The 19,931-nt window shown below is 50.7% G+C and overlaps 3 protein-coding genes across 4 annotated transcripts in view; 1 reads left to right on the forward strand and 2 right to left on the reverse strand.

The window, feature by feature from the left end:
• Window positions 1-2,726, forward strand: part of TXNDC11 (thioredoxin domain containing 11) — a 40,681-nt gene extending 37,955 nt beyond the window's left edge. Inside the window, exon 12 of the mRNA XM_083413407.1 lies at window positions 1,785-2,726. Within this exon, the coding sequence (XP_083269533.1) occupies window positions 1,785-2,433 (649 nt within the window). The 3' untranslated portion in view covers window positions 2,434-2,726. The remainder of the gene's footprint in view (window positions 1-1,784) is intronic.
• CIITA (class II major histocompatibility complex transactivator) overlaps window positions 1-19,931 on the reverse strand; it is a 1,021,617-nt gene that overhangs the window by 406,900 nt on the left and 594,786 nt on the right. The window lies entirely within an intron of this gene.
• On the reverse strand, window positions 2,485-19,330 carry SNN (stannin). Its single transcript, XM_083413856.1, has 4 exons — window positions 19,197-19,330; window positions 7,476-9,634; window positions 3,866-7,356; window positions 2,485-3,605 (listed from the first exon to the last, which is right to left on the reverse strand). Exon 2 carries the CDS (start codon window positions 9,541-9,543, stop codon window positions 9,280-9,282), a length of 264 nt encoding a protein of 87 aa, XP_083269982.1. The 5' UTR covers window positions 9,544-9,634; window positions 19,197-19,330; the 3' UTR covers window positions 2,485-3,605; window positions 3,866-7,356; window positions 7,476-9,279.

Below are 19,931 nucleotides of genomic sequence, written 5' to 3' on the forward strand. Positions count from 1 at the left end.
GCTGACAATGTCATTTGCTATTGCTCATACACAGCCCCAGAGGTCTGTTCTGTGTTGTCTGTAGTAATGGAGTCAGTGTGTGCTTCTGCAAACCTAGCATTGTGCCGAATAGGAACATTTCATTTCATTTCCATGGGGAAGTTTGATATAGCCAGAGGGATATATAATGTATATGTGGGATTCAACAGATGTGCAGCTTGGACTGTGCTTGTCCAAAGTTCACGCAGCTGCTTTCGTGAACGTGTTTTATGTTCTTGCCCCTGCGTTGTTTTTCTCTCTCTTCCCGCTCTGGTTGCAGAGTCAGGGGAAGTTCAATCCTGTAGGAAAAACAAAGCTCACAGTAGGTGACCTATAAAGTTGCAACTGGGACATCTTCAAGCAAGGGCAGAAGCTGCTGGCTGGGCTTGTCAGGGCCAAGATCCTCAGTTTGCCAGCCTCTCACTGCATGGGAGCAGAGCAGGGCAAGGCAAGAGGGGAGCAGCAGCCTGCAGCAGCTTTTTCGCAAGCAAGATTTCGCAAGCCAGCCTGCTGCTGCTGCTGAGCACAGCCAGTATTTCTTGCCCTTCTTGCTTCTGGGATGGAAACTGCCTGGGCAGATGCTGCAGGCAATTTGATTAAGCTGTCCTTAAGTTTAGTATCCATCACAGGGTTCTAAAGGAAATACTGTACCAGTTTATTGCACTGCCAAGCTGCTCCCCCTCTGGACTACAGCTCCCCTCAGCCCCAGCCAGCACAGCTGATGGGAACTGTAGTCCAGAGGAACCAGCTTGGCATGATTGCGCAAGAGACGGCGCGCCTGCTATGTGAAACTCCACGAAGCAATCAAGCAGGGGCTTCTCAGCACATCTGGAACAGGTGTCTGTGGATAAGTGAGCCATCTAGAAAAATGTTTGTGTATGTGGACTTATTGGTAAGGCGATGCCAGCTCTGTTTTCCAGAGGCTCCAGTTGTGGCATGTTTGAGCCACACAACTGTTATCTCCCTCCTGGATCCCAGTGCTTAGAAACATGCACAAGACCGCACTAGGAACACCTCTTCCAAAATCGTATCCTAGGATGCCGCTTCCGTGGCAGGGCAGGCAGTTTCTCCGTCCAACACATTCCTGCCCGATTGGAAGTACTGTGAACTTCTTACGTACTTTATCTAGTTGCAGTTCCTCCAGCAACTCTGCTGTTAGTGTTATACCCTCCTGTGTGTTATACCCTACGCCAGTGTGGTGTAGTGGTTGAGAGTGGTAGTCTTGTAATCTGGGGAACCGGGTTCGCGTCTCCGCTCCTCCACATGCAGCTGCTGGGTGACCTTGGGCCAGTCACACTCCTCTGAAGTCTCTCAGCCCCATTCACCTCACAGAGTGTTTGTTGTGGGGGAGGAAGGGAAAGGAGAATGTTAGCCGCTTTGAGACTCCTTAAAGGGAGTGAAAGGTGGGATATCAAATCCAAACTCCTCTTCTTCTTCCTCCCCGGTCTGTGGATATCTCAGAGACTTGTAACTCACTGTTACATCCAAACTAAAATGGCCCCTCCACCCTGGAAGAGCCATTTCAAGGGCAAAGGGGAGGATCAGCTTGTGGTTGTTGTTTTTTAAAGCAACCCTTGTTTTGCAACCTCTCCCTTTGGGAGGTGGACTGTTGCCATCAACAATTCCACCACCCCAAAGCCAACCACAGCAACACAGGACTTCCCAGAGCCCAAACTGGAAGAGCCACAGATGGAACCTGGTGTCCAAACCACGTGCCCCTTTCCTCATAGCAGATCTCACCCATTTTCTCTTTAAACTTTCCCCAGGAAGGAGCAAAGTGTGAAGTTCCCTGCGGAATTCCCGGTCACCCTTCCCAACCTCCTCAAATTCATCCTCTGCCACTCCAGCCAGCCTTCCCCTGCATCCGGCCCGGAGCCCTGCCTCAAAGGTTGCCTTCGGCGGGAGGCGATGCTGCAGCAAGGCCACATCTCCCACTTGCAGAGGGAGGTGGAGAAGCTGAGAGCCGAGATCCAAGCCCTCCACCAGGCGCAGGCTCAGCTCCAAAGCCAGCTCTCCGAAGCCAGGAGGGAGGGGCAGAGGCTCCAGCAGGAGACACGCATCCTGAGGAAGCAGCACGGGGCCCTGCAGAGCCAGCGCGAACATTTGCAGGGGCTGTACGAGCAGAAGAGCCGGGAGCTGGAAGACATGGCCGAGAAGCTGCAAGAGCTGGCCGACGCCTCCGAAAACCTCCTCACCGAGAACACGCTACTCAAAGTGCTGGTGGCTTCAGTGGAGAGAGAACTGGGGACCAAAACTGAGCCGGAGTTCAGCCTTCCCAAGGAGGAGGAGGTAGAAGAAGAAGCTGGCTTGGCTGCTGAACCAGCTCCGGACACTTTCCACCAAGCAGAGCAGAACGCCAACACGATCGAGGGCAGAATAGCTCCTGAGCACAGCAAAGAAAACTGGACAGAATAGCTTTTGTAAAGCAAGACACACACACACAGAGGGAACCCCACGCAAATCAAGTTTAGTCTCAACTGAGAACATCTTTATGGAAACTTTATTGAAATTTCATTGTAAAGACTTTTGTGGGGGGGCTGGACTAAATAAAAATCAAAGGATATTTTTATAATGAGTCACTGAACCAGATAGACGAAGCCTGCGATGTTGACAACAGTCTGGGGACTGACTCTTTGCACTTTACAATTGCACTAATTTGATAGCTTTTGTATCAATTTAACCTAAATTAAAACGATTTGGTTGGAGGACGGCAGTGTAAAAGCTCCTCTTCTTCTCCCTGCTGTGCTTAGTTACAAGCCAAAGCCCCTTTTGGCTGCATCAGGTTCAAATTAATTTTGATTTATGCTTCCTGGGTAATTTCCAAATTGGTCGCCTTCGGTACTTTCGTTTGTAGAATCGACAGGATTTAAAAAGTGCATGCAATTCCCTCATCCCCTTCAACGTTACAAAAGGGGGGGGGCATCCCACAGTCCCTTTTCTGAGCTTTTGGATTTTATAACTTTACCGACATTTAAAACAAAAACACAATTGCCCTTAATACAGAGTCCATTGAGATCTTGAAAAATAAAAGGCAGAAAAGAAAACTAGCTCAAACTCCTCCTCAAAACTTGCTTTCTGGTTTGGAGATGTTAGCAACTTCCAGATCATTTGGGGAGGAGGGTTCTTACAACTTGTGCTGTTCTAAATTTCCTGTTGCTTGACTCACAGACCCGGTATAAAAGCAGTGGTTTTCTGGGCAACCCTGGGTTTTGGGAACTGAGCTGCAAAGCCCCAAGCATGCATACGATCCCAAAGTTGATGGAGCCTTCTTTCTCCCTGCTTACCAGGACCTGTACATATAATGTTAATGCTCCCTTGCACAAGACCCTAAGTCACATTTGCAGCCTGAAGGAGTGGTGATGGCCACAGCCTTATACAGTCATACCTTCGAAGTCGAACGGAATCTGTTCTAGAAGTCTGTTCAACTTACAAAACATTCAAAAACCAAAGCACGGCTTCCGATTGGCTGCCGGAAGCTCCTGCAGCCAATCGGAATTCCCATCGGATGTTTAGCTTCCAAAAATAGTTCACAAACCGGAAGTGTCACCTCTGGGTTTGCAACATTTGGGAGCCAAAACGTTCGGGAACTACCGTATTTTTTGCTCTATAAGACTCACTTTTTCCCTCCTAAAAAGTAAGGGGAAATGTGTGTGCGTCTTATGGAGCGAATGCAGGCTGCACAGCTATTCCAGAAGCCAGAACATCAAGAGGGATTGCTGCTTTCACTGCACAGCGATCCCTCTTGATGTTCTGGCTTCTGAGGTTCAGATTAATTTTTTTCTTGTTTTCCTCCTCCAAAAACTAGGTGCGTCTTGTGGTCTGGTGCGTCTTATAGAGCGAAAAATACGGTAACCTGTTCGACTTCCAAGGTACGACTGTGGCTTTAAAGGGGGAACAAGACAAATGCATGGAGAAAAGGCAGTGCTGGTCATGGCTGCTAAATGGCACCAGTTGTTGGGGGGCAAGGAGGGGAAAGGGGTGTCTGCGCTCTGCTTGTGAGATTTCTTGTAGACACCCGGTGGGGCCATTCTTGGGGACAGGAATCTGGATTAAATAGACCTTTAGCGTCTTGAAGCGGGGCTGCCTTTGCACTTTCTTTGGCATTTTTCTGTATTGGGGGGGGTATTAACTTCCTCCAGCTGTTCACAAAAATGTTAAAATAAAAGTATAAATTAAAAGAGGCAACAAAGCAGATGGGATGCCAGCAGCAGGGACCAAAAGCCAGCTTAAAATAATCAGCCCCAGGACAAACACATACCTAAAACATCTGGGCAAATAATTCTGAGAGGTTCTCAGGTACAGGACTGAAGAGGGTGCAAGCCAGTGGTGGTACAGTGGTTAGAGTGTTGGACTGTGACCTGGGAGACCAGGGTTCGAATCCCCACTCGGCTAGGAAGCTCGCTGGTTGAAACCTTGGGCCATTCCCTCTCAGCCTAACCTACCTCCCAGGGTTGTTGTGGGGAATTAAATGAGGAGCAGAAGAGCTATGGAGGACCACCCTGAGCTCCGTGGAGAAAAAGGGATATAAATGCAACAAATAAGAACTAAAACAGAAATGTCCAGCCATGCCCCCAGTTGACAGAGGGGCCTGCATTTTAGGGCCTCTGCTGCCAGTCTCAATGGGCGTGACTGCCCCATGGCTCCAAGGTGACTTAGGAAAAAGAGACACTGTCGAAAGCATCTTCCAGCAGCCCTTCCCATGTTCTACTGGTCTGTCTAGCTTGACTTCCCAAGGCTTCGGGTACAGAAAGTCCCAACTCCCTTACGCAAGGTCCTCCTTCATTAAAAGCAGAGGTGTGTGAAATCAGGAACTCTCCCTGCAAGGCTTCCCACAGACCCACCAGCGACCTGCACCAGGTCTACATTAAATAGTCAAAACTGAATTTCTGTTGCATTTTTAAAAAATATTTCTCGCATTGTGTTTTATTGCACCGCCGTTTTAATTCAATGGAACGTTAATTGTAATGCGATAAAATACGGTGCAAGAAATAAAAGCACTAATGCAATTAGGAAAACATCTAGTGCAGTGCACTGCAATTGCTGCAACAGGTAGAAAATCATTAAGTGATCCACTTAATGCCACCAGAGCTCGGTCCTGCCTTGTTACTCTTCTACATAGAATTGTGGCGTTTGAAAGGACATGGGGCTCGAACCCACAACCAAGATATTAAGAGTCTCATGCTCTACCACATTTGCAGTGTCAGCTGAGCAGCGCTCGCTTCCACTAATCCTACAGTGTGGCATCAGCTGTGCATTGGACTCACAGAATATGCACCTGTTGAGCAATCATTGATCTGGGCAGGGAGTACAAGGGAGAGTCGCGTTCAAGAACAGCGCCCTGATTCTACACATTTGTTTAAATGTTCAGAAGGACAGCTGGCACACTTAGCAGAAACTGGGAGGGGATCTGGCAATGGAAGCACTTGAGAAGAGTAGTTTGGATTTGTTATCCCACTTTATCACTACCCTAAGGAGTCTCAAAGCGGCTAACGATCTCCTTTCCCTTCCTCCCCCACAACAAACACTCTGTGAGGTGAGTGAGGCTGAGAGACTTCAGAGAAGTGTGACTGGCCCAAGGTCACCCAGCAGCTGTATGTGGAGGAACGGGGAAGCGAACCCGGTTCACCAGATTACGAGTCCACCACTCTTAACCACACTGGCTCAAGAACACAAGAGCCGCCTGCTGGATCAGGCCAATGGCCCAAATAAGTCCAAGCAGATGCCCACAAGGAAGACCTGAGCGCAAGAGCACTCTTTTCTCCTGTGGTTCCCAGCAGCTGGCATTCAGAAGCATTGCAGTCATACCTCGGGTTACAGACGCTTCAGGTTGCGTTTTTTCAGGTTATGGACCCGCCGAAACCCGGAAGTACCGGAACAGGTTACTTCTGGGTTTTGGCGATCGCACATGCGCAGAAGCACTAAATCACACTTTGCGCATGCGCAGAATCGCAACCCACGCGTGAGCAATGTGCTGCTGCGGGTTGCGAACGTGCATTCCACATGAATCACGTTCACAACCCAAGTGTCCACTGTACTACTCTCTGTTAGCTTGTCCCAGGCAAGAAGCAGCTAAGAGTGCTAGGAGTGAATAGTGCAAGCCTGCTGAAAATGAGACTGTTGGCCTCTGCTCGAGCCACTTTTGATCACGCCCTGGGCTGCCCAAGCACCTGTTGCTTAAAATCAGAGCTGCTGTTCCAGGAAGCGCCGTCCCCCACCCTTGCTTGCCTATTCTTCTCCCCGACATGCCTGCAGCAGCCCTTTCCTACTGCTAAGCAACACAGCTGGCAAGAAATTCTAGAAGGGGGACAAAAGCAGGTGGAGTCAACTGGACCAAAGGGAGAGAGGACTATATAACTCAAGATGGCAGCCTGGGAGCTCCAGGAAGGGCTGATAAGAGTGGAGAGCCGCTGCCAGTCTCTCTGTAGACCAGAAACCAGGAGCCCCGTGGGGAAAAGGGTGGCACATGTGGCTGGAAGCTGATAGCATGATTATTTGGGTGCAGCAGCAGTAGTCAAAAGACTGTAGTGAGCACCGCAACAGGCCTTTGCAGCTGGCTCCCCTTCTGCAGCCTGCTCCAGCCTTGTGTTTTCCTCCCTGGTGAGCAACAAGTCACCTTCGTTTCCAAGGAAGTTTAAGTGGGGAGGTAACAAGAGGCCTGCAAATCTCCCTCTGCTATCAAGTGTGGGATGCCAGATGCCACTCCTCTGGGACCTGCCTTCTGCTGTCTACGACACACACAAGTTTCCCAGCACGTAAACAGAGCTGCAAATCTGTCCTGGGTCCATAGGACGGTGGGGAAGAGCTCTGTGCTGGGTTCTCAGAAACGGCTCCTCCTAACCCCATGGGGCAGCAGCCTTTGTCTGCCACCTTGGGCGTTGTGCCCTATTGCTGGCCCTCCTCAGCTTCCAAGAGATCTACAGGCAGGGGAACAGCAGCGCCCTGGCAAGAGCGAGGTTAACGGGCCATGCCCCTCTCTGTTCCTCTTTCGGCCTGGCTAGGCGATTAGAGTTACAGCAAAATGGCTTGAGAGGGGAAGTTTCCGAAAAGTAGGGGGTTAGCCGATTTTGCAGAGAGCCTCACTGGTGATGAGGGGGCTTTCCCAGAAAAACAAAGCAGTTCAATTTTTCTGTGCAAATAAGTCTAAATTTACACACACAGTCATTTGCATTTTGAGAATTGTTTGGTGCCCTCAAACAACGGTAGCCAACACGGTGCCCTTAATATGTTGCTAGACTCCAGCTCCCTTCGTCCCAGCCGATCGACCATGGGAGCTGGGGATTGTTGGAGCCAAAGTCCAAAACTCAAGGGAACCACTTTGCCCATCTCTGCCTTGGAGAGCTATCTAATATAGCGACTTTTATTTTATTGTTGTTTAGCAAACAAAGCTAACTAAGCACTTCGAAAGTGCCACCCTCACCTGATGTTGTATTTGCGGTTGGCGCCCATATTTTAAGTACTCCTTAATGAGCTTTTGAAGAAAAATACTGGATAGTTTACAGGGAAATGTTCCGCCCCACTCCAGTCTTGCTTGAAAAAATAAAATAAGGGAGGGGGAGAAAGAGACTGTCTTCTACCACGAAACCTTACCAAAGAAACACAACTGGGGTATTATGGAAACCGGCAAAGATGAAAGAAACATGAACAAAGGAAAGACGGGACGTCTGCTCTGTCAAGTTATTTACAGGAGCCCTGTCATTTTAAGAAAGCAAACGGCATTTTATTTACAAAATACACAGATCCCGAGCTCTATACAGCTGAGCGAAAAGTCATGTGGATCTTGATAAAACAAGAGGTTGTCTACAAGTGTCCTGGCAGCCAGGAGTGCATGTAAACCATCAGTGCACCAGGAGATAAATTAGGGACTAGTTACATGAGCTTTTAAAAGTGGGAGCCACAGCAGGGTGGGAAAAGCATTTCTTTACTCACATGCTTACTACCAAAGCAGGCCTGCTCAGCCACCAACCACCAAGTCCACCAGCAGCCTTCCGACTATGTACCCATATTTTGGGGGGGGGGGCGGGGAGGAGAAAACACAGCTGTCATTAGCTGCTTGCTTCGGACTTGGTTAGATGTGGCAGCTTCCTCACAGCCACTACGCTTGCAGAGCACTCGACATCACTACGATTGGTCACACGGTCACCAGAAAGCACATTTCTTTCCTTGCGCCTTTTTGCTTCGGCCCCCTACTTAAAAACACATTTTTTAAAAACACACAATCAACCTGCATTCCAGGAGCTTTTGAGCAGCCCCCAAGTCCAGAGAAAATCCGCTCGCTGCTTCAACAACAGCTGCAACAAGCTACTATGACTCGGAAGGGTTGCTCGCCAATGGATAAGCGGGCGATTCAAAGGACAGCCTTTTCGACCCTCAAGGTCCCCATCTAGTAACTAAAGGAGACACCTTCCTCCTATCACACCTACCCGAAAAGGCCTTGAAGGAAATAACTGAGCAAGAGATCCTGCCTGCCAAGGAGAATAACACTTCCTTATTTGCGCTGGGGGGAAAACATGGCATCTAGCAAGATCCCACCAGGAGCCAGGAAAGAGGCAATGAAGCAGCTTTGCATCACCAGAAGCAGCTTCCGATCAAGGAAGACTGTTGAGAGCGGAAGGTGGGGTGGGCTGGGGGGCGGGAAGCAGGCTTGGAAAGGAAAAGTTGTGCCTTAATGGATTGTTGATTTTCTAGCATATAGGGTTGTTGTTTTTTTAAGGAAATTGAAGCATTTAAAAAAAAACTAAAAACACAGCTGCAACACCCCCCTCCCCCAGAAATGAAGCAAGTGTAAAAGAACCCCCTCCCCGCTTCCCAACCCTCCCCCCCAGTTTGGCTTTGGAGAAATCCCATCGGTGGCCATGCGTCTTCCCGGAATCCAGGAGCGCTGCTCTTCTCGCTGCCACCCCGGCAAAAGCGCATCCGAGGCTGCCTATGTACACGGCCAGTTCACAGTTGAAGTTCACATTATGTCAGTAGCTCCGTTCCGAAGAGGCTCAGTGGAATAATTCAAGTAACAGGCCGAGTGTTGCCATTCCCCTTTCCCGATGCCGCACACACACACACACCCGGTGTCCCCCAACTGTCCATTGCCGGCAATGGACCTTGTGCCAAAAAAGGAGGCGATGCTCAAGGGGCGGAGAGGAAATCGTCCTCAGTGCATACATAGCCACAGGACAAAACCTCTTGTTCCGGGAGGGTGAGGTTTGCTTCACAGTACCGGTTCTCCAAACCCGGCCACGCGGACCCCCCCTTTCCCCAGACAGCCAGTTAGCTGTGAGCCTCGGTGCCGTTGGGGGTCAGCTTGGTTTTCCTCTCCATGCCCGGCCCGCGGGCAGAATACTGCACCAGGAGGAAGGGCTCTTTGGTCTCTCCCTCGCCCACGATGCTCTCCTCGTCCTCCGACTGGCTGATCCTTTGCAGGCGCAGGTAACACCAGCAGCCCAGGATCAGGGCGCCCAGAGCGGCAATAGCGATCAGGATGACGATGACCGTCACCACCCCAGTGGTCGGGCTGTGGTCCATGATCGACATGGCTGCCTCCTGGCGAAGACCGGCCACAGGCTGCCGGTTTATCCGTTTGGAGCCGGTCAGTCGGAAGAGGCGTTCAGCTGCTCCTTAGCTCCTGGAATATAAGGAGAACAGATTTCAATTCTTGTTTTCCGATTAATTCCTTACTGGCTACACACGAGAGGGTCCCAAGCAGTGCTAGAAACTCAAGATGTATAAGCTAGGCACTAATTAAGTTGGAGGTGTTAAAACACACTATAATTGGAGTCCTGGCCCGGGAGGCCTTGGGCTAAGGGCTGCGGCTTGGTGATAAGCGCTGCTGCTTTTGTGGCAGAAGGCGACAGCTGTAATTCCCGATATCTCCTGGCAGGGCTACGAAGGAGCTATTTGGAGCCTAGCTTTTGGCGGACTAGTTTCTACCACTGCGTCCAACCCCCAGCAATGCAGAACTCTTTCACCCCATGTGAGGCTTGAACCCACGACTCTAAGAGTCTCGTGCTTTATCGACTGACGTTTCGGAATCCCCATCAGCCCCCAACACAACGGCCTATCATGGGGGATGATGGGAGTTGTCGTCCAACCTAAGAGGTAAAGGACCCCTGGATGGTTAGGTCCAGTCAAAGGCAACTATGGGGTTGCGGCGCTCATCTCGCTTTCAGGCCAAGGGAGCCGGCGTTTGTCTACAGACAGCTTTCCAGGTCCTGTGGCCAGCATGGCTAAACCGCTACTTGTGCACAGAGGACCGTGACGAGTGCCAGAGCGCACAGAAACGCCGTTTACCTTCCCGCCAGAGCGGTACCTATTTATCTACTTGCACTTTGACGTGCTTTCGAACTGCAAGGTTGGCAGGATCTGGGACAGAGCAACGGGAGCTCACCCCGTTGCGCGGATTCGAACCACTGACCTTCCGATCGGCAAGCCTAAGAGGCTCAGTGGTTTAGACCACAGCACCACCTGCGTCCCTGTTGTCCAACGTACTCTCTGTCCAAGCAAGCATCATCAGAGCTGAACGACAAATTCCGGTCAGGCAGAAACGCTCAAGGATCCAAAGCAGGGAGGATGAGGGGGTGTGGCCTGGGAAAAGGGTGTGGCCTGGGAAGAGTGCTGTCAGCTCGGCAGAGGGCCTTGGAGCAGGACCTGAATTTGGTCCACCAATGCCCTACTGGGGGGGGAGGGAACCATCCAACCCAGACCAATGTGCTTTATACCTGAAAGTCTCTACAAGGAGATGTAGACCTTAGCGGAGCTAAGATGCTGCCCATTCATTTGCTAAGTCGCAGGTGGGTCCCAAGGGGCTTATCCTGACTCAACCGCAGTATCGCTGTCAGCTCACCACCCAGCCCCGTTCCTGCTGATCTTTTGTCAGTCGTTCCAAGATCTCGGGTTTGCTTTTTATAGCTATTCCAAGCAATTACCAGAGGATGCTTGAAACCTTGCCAGCATCCTCCACACTCTCCGAGCATCGGGTGTCAAAACTGTGGAGTTCAGATGCTCAAGACGGTCCTATGGAGACCCACAAGTTTCCGGAGGCATAAACCAAACTCCATCCATGCATTTGCCTGTGTCCGAAGCGCCCTGCCTCTCTTGCACCCTTTTCAACCCGAGGGCCACATCCCGTCCGGGCAGCCTCCCGAGGGCCACATACCAAGTTCTTATGAAAATTCACCAGAGTTTTGAGTGTGAATTTCCTACGCATTCACACCTGCATTTTATTTTCACTACCACATACATATTTTTTTTTTTAGCAACATGTTACTGCGGTATACGCACTTTGCACATTACTTGGCTAGAGAACGGCATTGCAAAACTCTCGAGAAGCACAAATCTGGAAGGGCAGCGGGTGCTTTGGCTCCCGTACCGTTTCAGAAAATCCAAGTTATAAAATTAAACATGAAATTGAGAAAGCGAGTAAGAGGAAACTGGATGGATTCAGGACAGATAAGCAAGTCGTTCTTCGCACAGCACATAGTTAAACTATGCAATTCACTCCCTTGGGGAAGGCCACCAACTTAAAATCATAGAATTATAGCGCTGGAAGGGACCACAAGGGTCATCTAGTCCAACCCCCTGCAATACTTAAAAAAGACTCTAAAAGAGGATGGGAGAAAGTCATGGAGAGAAGGCTGGAATCCATCTTGGCTTTGCCAGTGAGCCAGTGTGGTGTAGTGGTTAAGAGCGGTAGTCACGTAATCTGGTGAACCGGGTTCGCGTCTCCGCTCCTCCACATGCAGCTGCTGGGTGACCTTGGGCCAGTCACACTTCTATGAAGTCTCTCAGCCCCACTCACCTCACAGAGTGTTTGTTGTGGGGGAGGAAAGGAAAGGAGATTGTTAGCCACTTTGAGACTCCTGAAGGGGAGTGAAAGGCGGGATATCAAATCCAAACTCTTCTTCTTCTTCTTGCTCCACAGGCAGCAAAGCATTTGAGTATCAGCTGGAGTCCCCACTGTTGGCCACTGTGAGAACAGAATGCTGGACAGGATGTGGGTCACTGATCCAGCAAGTCTGTGACCTCATGAATTAGGGAGAAGCACATTCAATGCAAACCAAGCCCAATTCCTCCCTCACCCTGACTCACAGGACTCTCGAGGTTCTCTTCCTCACACCACAGCCAGGGAGAAAGAGAGTAGTAGTTATCCTCTGCTTCAAAGAACACAAAACCCTCAAAGCTGGCGCAACGGGTTCAGCGTCTCCACAAGCGCACGGCGCTGAGAAGGCAACGCCGGTTGGCAGCATCCATGCCAACAAAGGGAAGGGAGCCCCAGAATGCATCACCGGCTCTTGCCATACGAGGGGAGATGGTACCAGTCTGGCCCGCAGGGTGCAACCACCTAAGGGTGCAGAGGCTGCTGGATGAGGCCCAAAGCGCCCAACTCCATCACCGGCTTCTCACAGCAGCCAGCCAGGTGCCCGCAGGCAGCCAGAAATCAGGACCGGCGCTCTTCCCATTTGCAATTCCCAGCCACCACTGTGCAGACACAAAACCTTTAAAATGTGCTTCCAGTGTTTGCAAGCTGTAATTCTGCCCTAAAAAGTATTTTAAGCCACCGACATCTCAGTCTCAGCTTTGCTTGAAGGAGCTTCTTGTTTCAGACTTTGTCAACCTGGTGCCCCTTGGGACGGGGGAGGGGGGAAGGGGCTGTAGGTCCCCTTTGGCCAGTGATCAAAATTAGCCAGGCACTTTTTGCACCAAAATGGCCACTTGCGACCAAGTCTATTGCCAATTGACCAATAGTCTATTGCGACTATTGGCCATTTGCAACCAAGCAAAGATGCCTGGGTGCTAGGATGGTGCCCCAAATCTCCACCAACCGGGGATCATTGGATCTGGACTGTTTTCATGCCCTAATCCCCCAACCGGTAGAATTCTGTCAGCTGTATTTTATCTGGGCAATCAGAATGAATTTCAGGAACCAAAATGCTTTTTTCTGTGCAGCCCAAGCAGGAACAATATTAAGTTCATTGCCATCGCTTGTCTTCACTTACCTGCCCTGCTCACAGTTGTGAAGAATACTCTTATGTTATGAATGGTCCTTGTCACCATTAAGAAAAAGAGGAATAGGCCAATATATACAGTGGTACCTTGGTTTACGAACTCAATCCGTTCCAGATGTCCGTTCTTAAACCAAGGCGTGCTTTCCCATTGCAGCGGGGGACTCAATTTACAAATGGAACACACTCAACAGGAAGCGAAACATGTTCTTATTCCAAGGCAATGTTCACAAACCAAAACACTTACTTCCAGGGTTGCAGCGTTCTTAATCCAAGTTGTTCATAAACTAAGCTGTTCTTAAACCAAGGTACCACTGTACGTGGACAAGTGACTTTTCTTCTTTTAAGTTCTCAACGCTCTTAATCTAGCTCAAGTCTGTCCTCTTGAACAAGCTAGATATTTAACTGAGAATCAATCAGTCAGTCCATCATTTGAAAAATAAGACTTTAGAGCCGTCCTGCACCCAAATGGCAACTGGACGACGGAAACCTTGGTTTAAGGAGCCGTTTGGCTTCTAACAATGCCTTTGGCCTGAGTCAGTTGGGCGCTTATTGTGTCCTTACTAGCTAAATAAGGTTGTTTAGATGGGAGTTTTCAGCTGCTTAGATGGAATAACAGATGGGATCTGGGGTGGGGTGGGGTGCTGGGCTTGGAACAAGATCCCAACAAGTGCTGGAGGTAGGGCTGTGGTAGATAACAGGTGGTAGAGAAAGGATAGCAAACATTCTGGATTAACCATTCTGGGCTTCATTCCACAGCAGTGAGACCCAAGTTAGGAGAAATCTATGGCATGGCCACAATGAAGATGGCATTAATAGTAGCCTTATCTAAAAAAAGGGGGGGTCTGGCAAGTCCCCTATGAGACTTACAACCTTTGGGCTTTTTGACCTAGAAAAAATTTGTGACTAAAGTTATGCAAATGCCAGAGGTTTATACATTTTTTAAGACCATTGTGGTTTTGACAGGCTTTTAATGTGGGATCCCTTAATCAGATCTGTCATTATCGATGCTAGCTGCTTGCCAGCTCGATTTTCCGGTGCTCCGTTTTAACGTTTCCAGAATGGCTGTTGCGCTTCACAGCCGCTGGGTGCCAGCCATTTGGGGGGGGGGGGGCTCTCTGACCCAAACTGCAGTTTCTGGCAGTGAGCACGGTTAAAAGGTGATGTCGTCGCCCTGTACAGGACTAGAACTCAGAGCCATCTGGTAGCCGAGTCAGAACAGAGAAAAGAGCTCTTTACACAGCAGTATAAGAAACTCAAGATGTATAAGCTAGGTGCCAAATGACACCTTATATCTAGGCTATGGTCACCATAATGGAATGTTTGTTCGGGGGGGTTCTATGATCTCAATAGGGATGCAGGTGGTGCTGTGGTCTAAACCACTGAGCCTAGGGCTTGCCGATCAGATGGTCGGCGATTTGAATCCCCGCGACGGGGTGAGCTCCCGTTGCTCAGTCCCTGCTCCTGCCAACCTAGCAGTTTGAAAGTACGCCAGTGCAAGTAGATAAACAGGTACCGCTCCGGCGGGAAGGTAAACGGCGTTTCTGTGCGCTGCTCTGGTTTCGGTGTTCTGTTGTGCCAGAAGCGGCTTAGTCATGCTGGCCACATGACCCGGAAAAACTGTCTGCGGACAAACGTCGGCTCCATCAGCCAGTAAAGCAAGATGAGCGCAGCAACCCCAGAGCCGTTCGCGACTGGACTTAACTGTCAGGGGTCCTTTACCTTTATGATCTCAACTACACTGCTTGACTGTAGATTGCTCTTAAAACAATTCGCTTGCCCCAGTTTTAAGGAGGAGAAACAGACACCGTGGAAAAGGAATTAACTATGGGCTAAGGCAGAGTTTTTTAAACTGTGGCTGTCAACCTGGTGCCCAGAAATCTCCACGTAGTTGCAATGGGAACAACGGCAGTAGCAAAAAGGCACGTGGTGAAATTCAAACAGTGTGCAGCACGTAATTGGTGGGGTTCAGCAACAGAAGATGGCGGTCTATCAACAGCCCTACAACAGCACTGTGAGGGAGGTTAAGAGGCTGTGACTGGCACACAGTCACCCAGTGAACTTCATGCCCGTGGGGACTTGAACCCTGATCTCCCAAGTCATGGTCCAACACTCTAACCACTGTACCACACTGGCTTCCTAGAGACCTTCTGCTATGGGGCAGCTCTATAAATTACCGTATTTTTTGCTCTATAAGACTCACTTTTTCCCTCCTAAAAAGTAAGGGGAAATGTGTGCGTCTTATGGAGCGAATGCAGGCTGTGCAGCTATCCCAGAAGCCAGAACAGCAAGATGGATTGCTGCTTTCACTGCGCAGCGATCCCTCTTGCTGTTCTGGCTTCTGAGATTCAGAGTATTTTTTTTCTTGTTTTCCTCCTCCGAAAACTAGGTGCGTCTTGTGATCTGGTGCGTCTCATAGAGCGAAAAATACGGTAAGTAGGTAAATAAAAATGGGGGAAACAAAATGTCACTTAGAGAAGGATCTGAAGTATTTTCCTGGAAGCTTGAATTTGTTTTACTCCAGATCGGTTTCTTTGACGTTTTAACGTGTTGTAAACCTCTTTGGGATTTTTTTCTTTGAAATATAAAGCGGTATAGAAATGAAATTAATAGCAGCAGCAATAAAGTTCGTAAAGGTGCCTAGACATTCTGTTGTGGTGAGCGTAACCCAGGTTTATGGTGCCATTTGGCGATTAGCTTAAAAATCTGAGTTTCTAACACTGCAGCCAGGTGGTTCCAGAATCTCACTAGCTGGGCTTGAGTACAAGAGCATCTCTCCTGCTGTTGTTCCCAAGAGACTAAGAACCACGACACAATGGTGGCTGGACTCACACAACCATACACTCTATTTTCCTGATGTTTCCCTACCTGCTAATTGCGGCATTATATCTGAGCTTGGGCAACACAGACAAAAAAAACCCCAAACACTTCCAGATATACAGTGAACTATAGCACAAGTGCAGAGCTCATTTCGGTGTCAGTTGCTTCCAGAAGAAAAAAAATAAGCAAATGACACAGAAATGAGTGCCGTATTCCACTATACTTCCAAAGCCGTGTGAAGGAAACTCAGATATAATGAGGAAATTAACAGTTGGGGAAACGAAACGGCACGTGAATGCAGCTAGTGTCAAAGTCATCTCTCTGCAATGTCGAAGTAGATTTTGCCGTCCTCTGAAGAAATCACTGCAAAAAAGAGGGAAAGAACCCCGTACCGGGTCTAGACGAAGTGCTTTTTATCCTGAGCATGTTTTGAACACCAGACTCACCCAGGGGAAAAGCGGTTTCCCCCCATAAAAGCCAGGTAGCTGGATCGGCTCATTCTCTCCTGGCACGGACCACAAATCTCTCCGAACCTCACCAAGTCAGGGCAGGAGAACAACTCACACAAATCACAGCGCTAGTCATCAACCCAGACAGCGGTGACACAAAGTCACAAGGCTTCTGCAAGCATGTTTTTTTTTTGAAAAAGAGATGGAAAAGATAAGAGGCTGCAGGCCGCTCTTACTCCCAGTCGGAGGCCAGTTCATTAGGTCCACAGTGAGAGGGGTGGAAGTGGGGGTTATCCCAACAAAGCCTTCTATCAGGTGGAGGGACAACCACAGTTTAAGTCACTGCGCAACCTTTCCTCTAGATTAAGAACACAGGGATGCTGCAACTCTGCCCCAGACAACTGGTATTTGGAGGCACACTGTCCCTAAACAACCGTAGTAAAAAAAGCCACCAATAGGAGATTGGGGACTTGGCAGCTGGAAGAATTGTAGAGTTAGAAGGGACCCCTGAGGTTCATCTATTCCAGCCCAGGAGCTGTTCGAGAGCGGAACAGGCCGTCTCAGAAACTGGCAGTCTCTTGTTCATCGAGACAATTATGCAGCGGCGCTGGATGCCAACCCACCAGGGATGCTGTAGCAGTGGGAATCCTCAGCATCTCCAAAGGGTTGGACTACAGGACCTCTGAGGTTGCTATAATCACTTATGAGCATGGATCTAGTCCCATGCTAATTCCCTGGCTCGGAAGAGACGGGTGGGCCGCTATTACGGGCAGAGAAAACCCACATTCACTTAAAAAGGCCTGTTTTTACATCACAGCACTCCACCTCCAAGGCAGTAGAAGCTCAAGGGACTGCTCTAGAAGTCTCCTGGTCTACAGCTCAGCTCTGCTTGGCTGTCACCATGTGCGCAGGCAGCTGCTCTATGCATTGGGCGGCACTGCCAATATTCAGTGCCCAGGATTCTCAGGCAGGGAATCTTTCCTTGCTGTGCCTGGAGACGCCTGAGACTCAAGGTGGGACCTTCTACATGCAGAAGAGTTGCCCCACCGCTCAGCCACAACTCCTCCCAGAAGGGTCCTAGCTGTGTTTACAATCCAGTGTCCATTCCAGTCTGCGGGCAAAGAGGATTGCATAATCCCATTTGTGCCAAAAGCCCTTGATGGTGGAGGAGAAACCTGGCTATCTTGAGCCACACGGCAGCTCTGCGGCAAAGCAGTCCCCGGTGTCCGAAAAGCCGCCACCATAAACGATTCACGCAAACCCCATTGGCCAAAACGGAATCAAGAGGGCAGGTCATTTATCAAAGCCAAGGGGGACGTCCGGCACACCAACACCGACGGGTAGCACCAAGCAACACACAGACCGGCCCTGCTGCCAGGGCAAGTGCTCAATGGCTCATTATGCTCGCCAACCGACAGTTAACCACGGCTGCCAAAATTGAGCATCTCTCCCCAGCCAATGATGTTCCGCTGGCTGGAGGCATCAAAAGCTCTCTCCCCTCCCCCTGGGAAGCCCCTTTGCAAGCAAACCCTGGAGTATTCAGTTCAGTTTCCCCACTGCCTCCTTCGGATTCTGCAAATTCTCTAGATCCCCGGGGAAATGCAACACACAGCCCCCTTGGCCAGAAATAAACACAACCAGCTGCCCCCAACTCCCAGTGTCTGCAGTTGTCTGCTGAAGGCATCCTGCCACTCGCTTCCTGTCCACTCCACCCCCTGCACAAATGCAACCACAGCTGTGGGGCAATGCGAACCTTTGGTGCATGACTTTGGGGGGGGGGGCAAAACGTGAACATGCAGCGAGTGGGACAGAGCAGCCTGTCCTTTGACAGGTTCCTCATCACTGTACAAACAGAGGGTCTGTTTGATTTGGGGCGAAGGGAGCAGGGCTGTTGGAGGAAAAGGAAATATTCGGGCGCAATTGTATTTTTTCCCCCGGGGGAGCAGGACGCAACTGAGTCAGAGACGCGAGGAGAGTGCGCTGCCCTGGCCCCGCATGTCTTTGCATGCGCTGGGATGGCGACGTGAGCAGGGGGTGGGCTCTGCGCTCGGAGGCACATGGCGCAGAATGTGGTGGGGTGTGTGTGCGTGCATGCATGCGCTGCCATGGGCAGGGACCTCCCCCCCCCCACCAAATCTTCGCCTAAAAGACAGATTTTACGAGAAGGGAGAAAAGAAAAGGATGCCTGAAACACGCAAGTCTGGAGGGGCTGGGATCGGGGGGGGGGGTTGCAATTCAACCTCAGCCAACTATACCAGGCCTCTCAATTGGGTGGGGGACACAGAAGACGAGGACCCTTCCCCCCAAAACACCAGGCTGCCCGAACCGCGCCCCATGCACTGGAGCTTTGCATGCATATATTTTTGGGGGGAGGGGGTCGGGTTTGCTACGCATGCATGCAACGCAGACGCGGCTTTTGCAACCTCAGCAGCCACCCCTCCAGCCCCTCTTTCCTTCCCCCCACCAACCAGGCTGCAGCCGCAGCAGCTCGGCTGTGCGCAAAGCCGGCCTCTTCCTTTGTTCGCGGTGGCGGAGGAGGGGCGCGGGAGGGGGAAGGGGAAAGAGGGGGAAAAAACGGGCAACCGCCCCCGCCGGATCGAGGGGTCTTGGCGCCGCACTTTCCTCCTCTGCGCCCTCCGCAACTTTTCTGCAACCGCCAAGGCTCGTCTAGAGAGAGGTGGCGGCGGGTGGCTTCCCACGCCCCCTCCCCTTTAAACTGCGCCTCTCATTTTATTTTTGCAAAAGGATCTGGGGTGCGGGCCTAGCTTTCCGCCGAGGCCCCTATCTCCCACCCCCCGTATGCAAACATGCACGCACCCACACATGCAAGCACGCAAGCACCCGTGCATTGCCTTCCTCCCCCCCCCCCCGCCGCGATTCCTGGCAAGCACCCGCCTCCCCCCGCGGGGAAGCTCACCGGGAAGGCGCCCCGCGACGCCCGCCTGGCGCTGCTGCCCCTCGCTCGCTGGCGTTGTTGTTGCTGCTGCAGCCCCCCCGCCGGCGCAGCCACCATCCCGGAGCCGCCGCCGCCGAGCGCCCCGAACTGCTGCCACCCGCGCCGGCGCCCGCTTTATATACCGCGGCTCAGCGGCCAATCCGCGGGCAGAGCTCCTGCCCGCTTAGCAACAGCTGACGGCCGAGGGGCGGGGACGGAGCAGGCCACGCCCACTTACAGCCCCCACCTGCCTGCCTGCCCCGCCCCCGGCGGCTCCCTAGCCCGGAGGGGCTCGGAGGTCTTTGGCGTTAAGGATGCAGAAATATACGCTTTGGGTTCCTCCACTTCTCCACATTTCCAAATCGGTTTGGCGGATAACACTCTTTTTAAAGCCCCCCGGAAAAATAAATAAATCAGCATTTCAGTGGGAATTTCACTTAATACAACGCGTTTTGTTTCTATTCTTTTGGCAGGCAGTATTGTTAGCCACGTAAAGCGATTTCCCCTGGTATTATTAATTGTCATTATTTATATCATGGCTTTTCTCACGCAAATTAAAGCAACCGATACACAGGAAGCTAAATAAAACATATAAACGATAATAGTTAAAAAGCAATTAAGCCTTAATAGTATTAAAACAATATACAGTGGTATCTTGGTTCTCAAACTTAATCCGTTCCGGAAGTCCGCTCCAAAACCAAGGCGTGCTTTCCCATA

The sequence above is a fragment of the Podarcis tiliguerta genome (genome assembly GCF_965153285.1).
Source record: "Podarcis tiliguerta genome assembly, chromosome: 14".
NCBI classification, from domain to species: domain Eukaryota; kingdom Metazoa; phylum Chordata; class Lepidosauria; order Squamata; family Lacertidae; genus Podarcis; species Podarcis tiliguerta.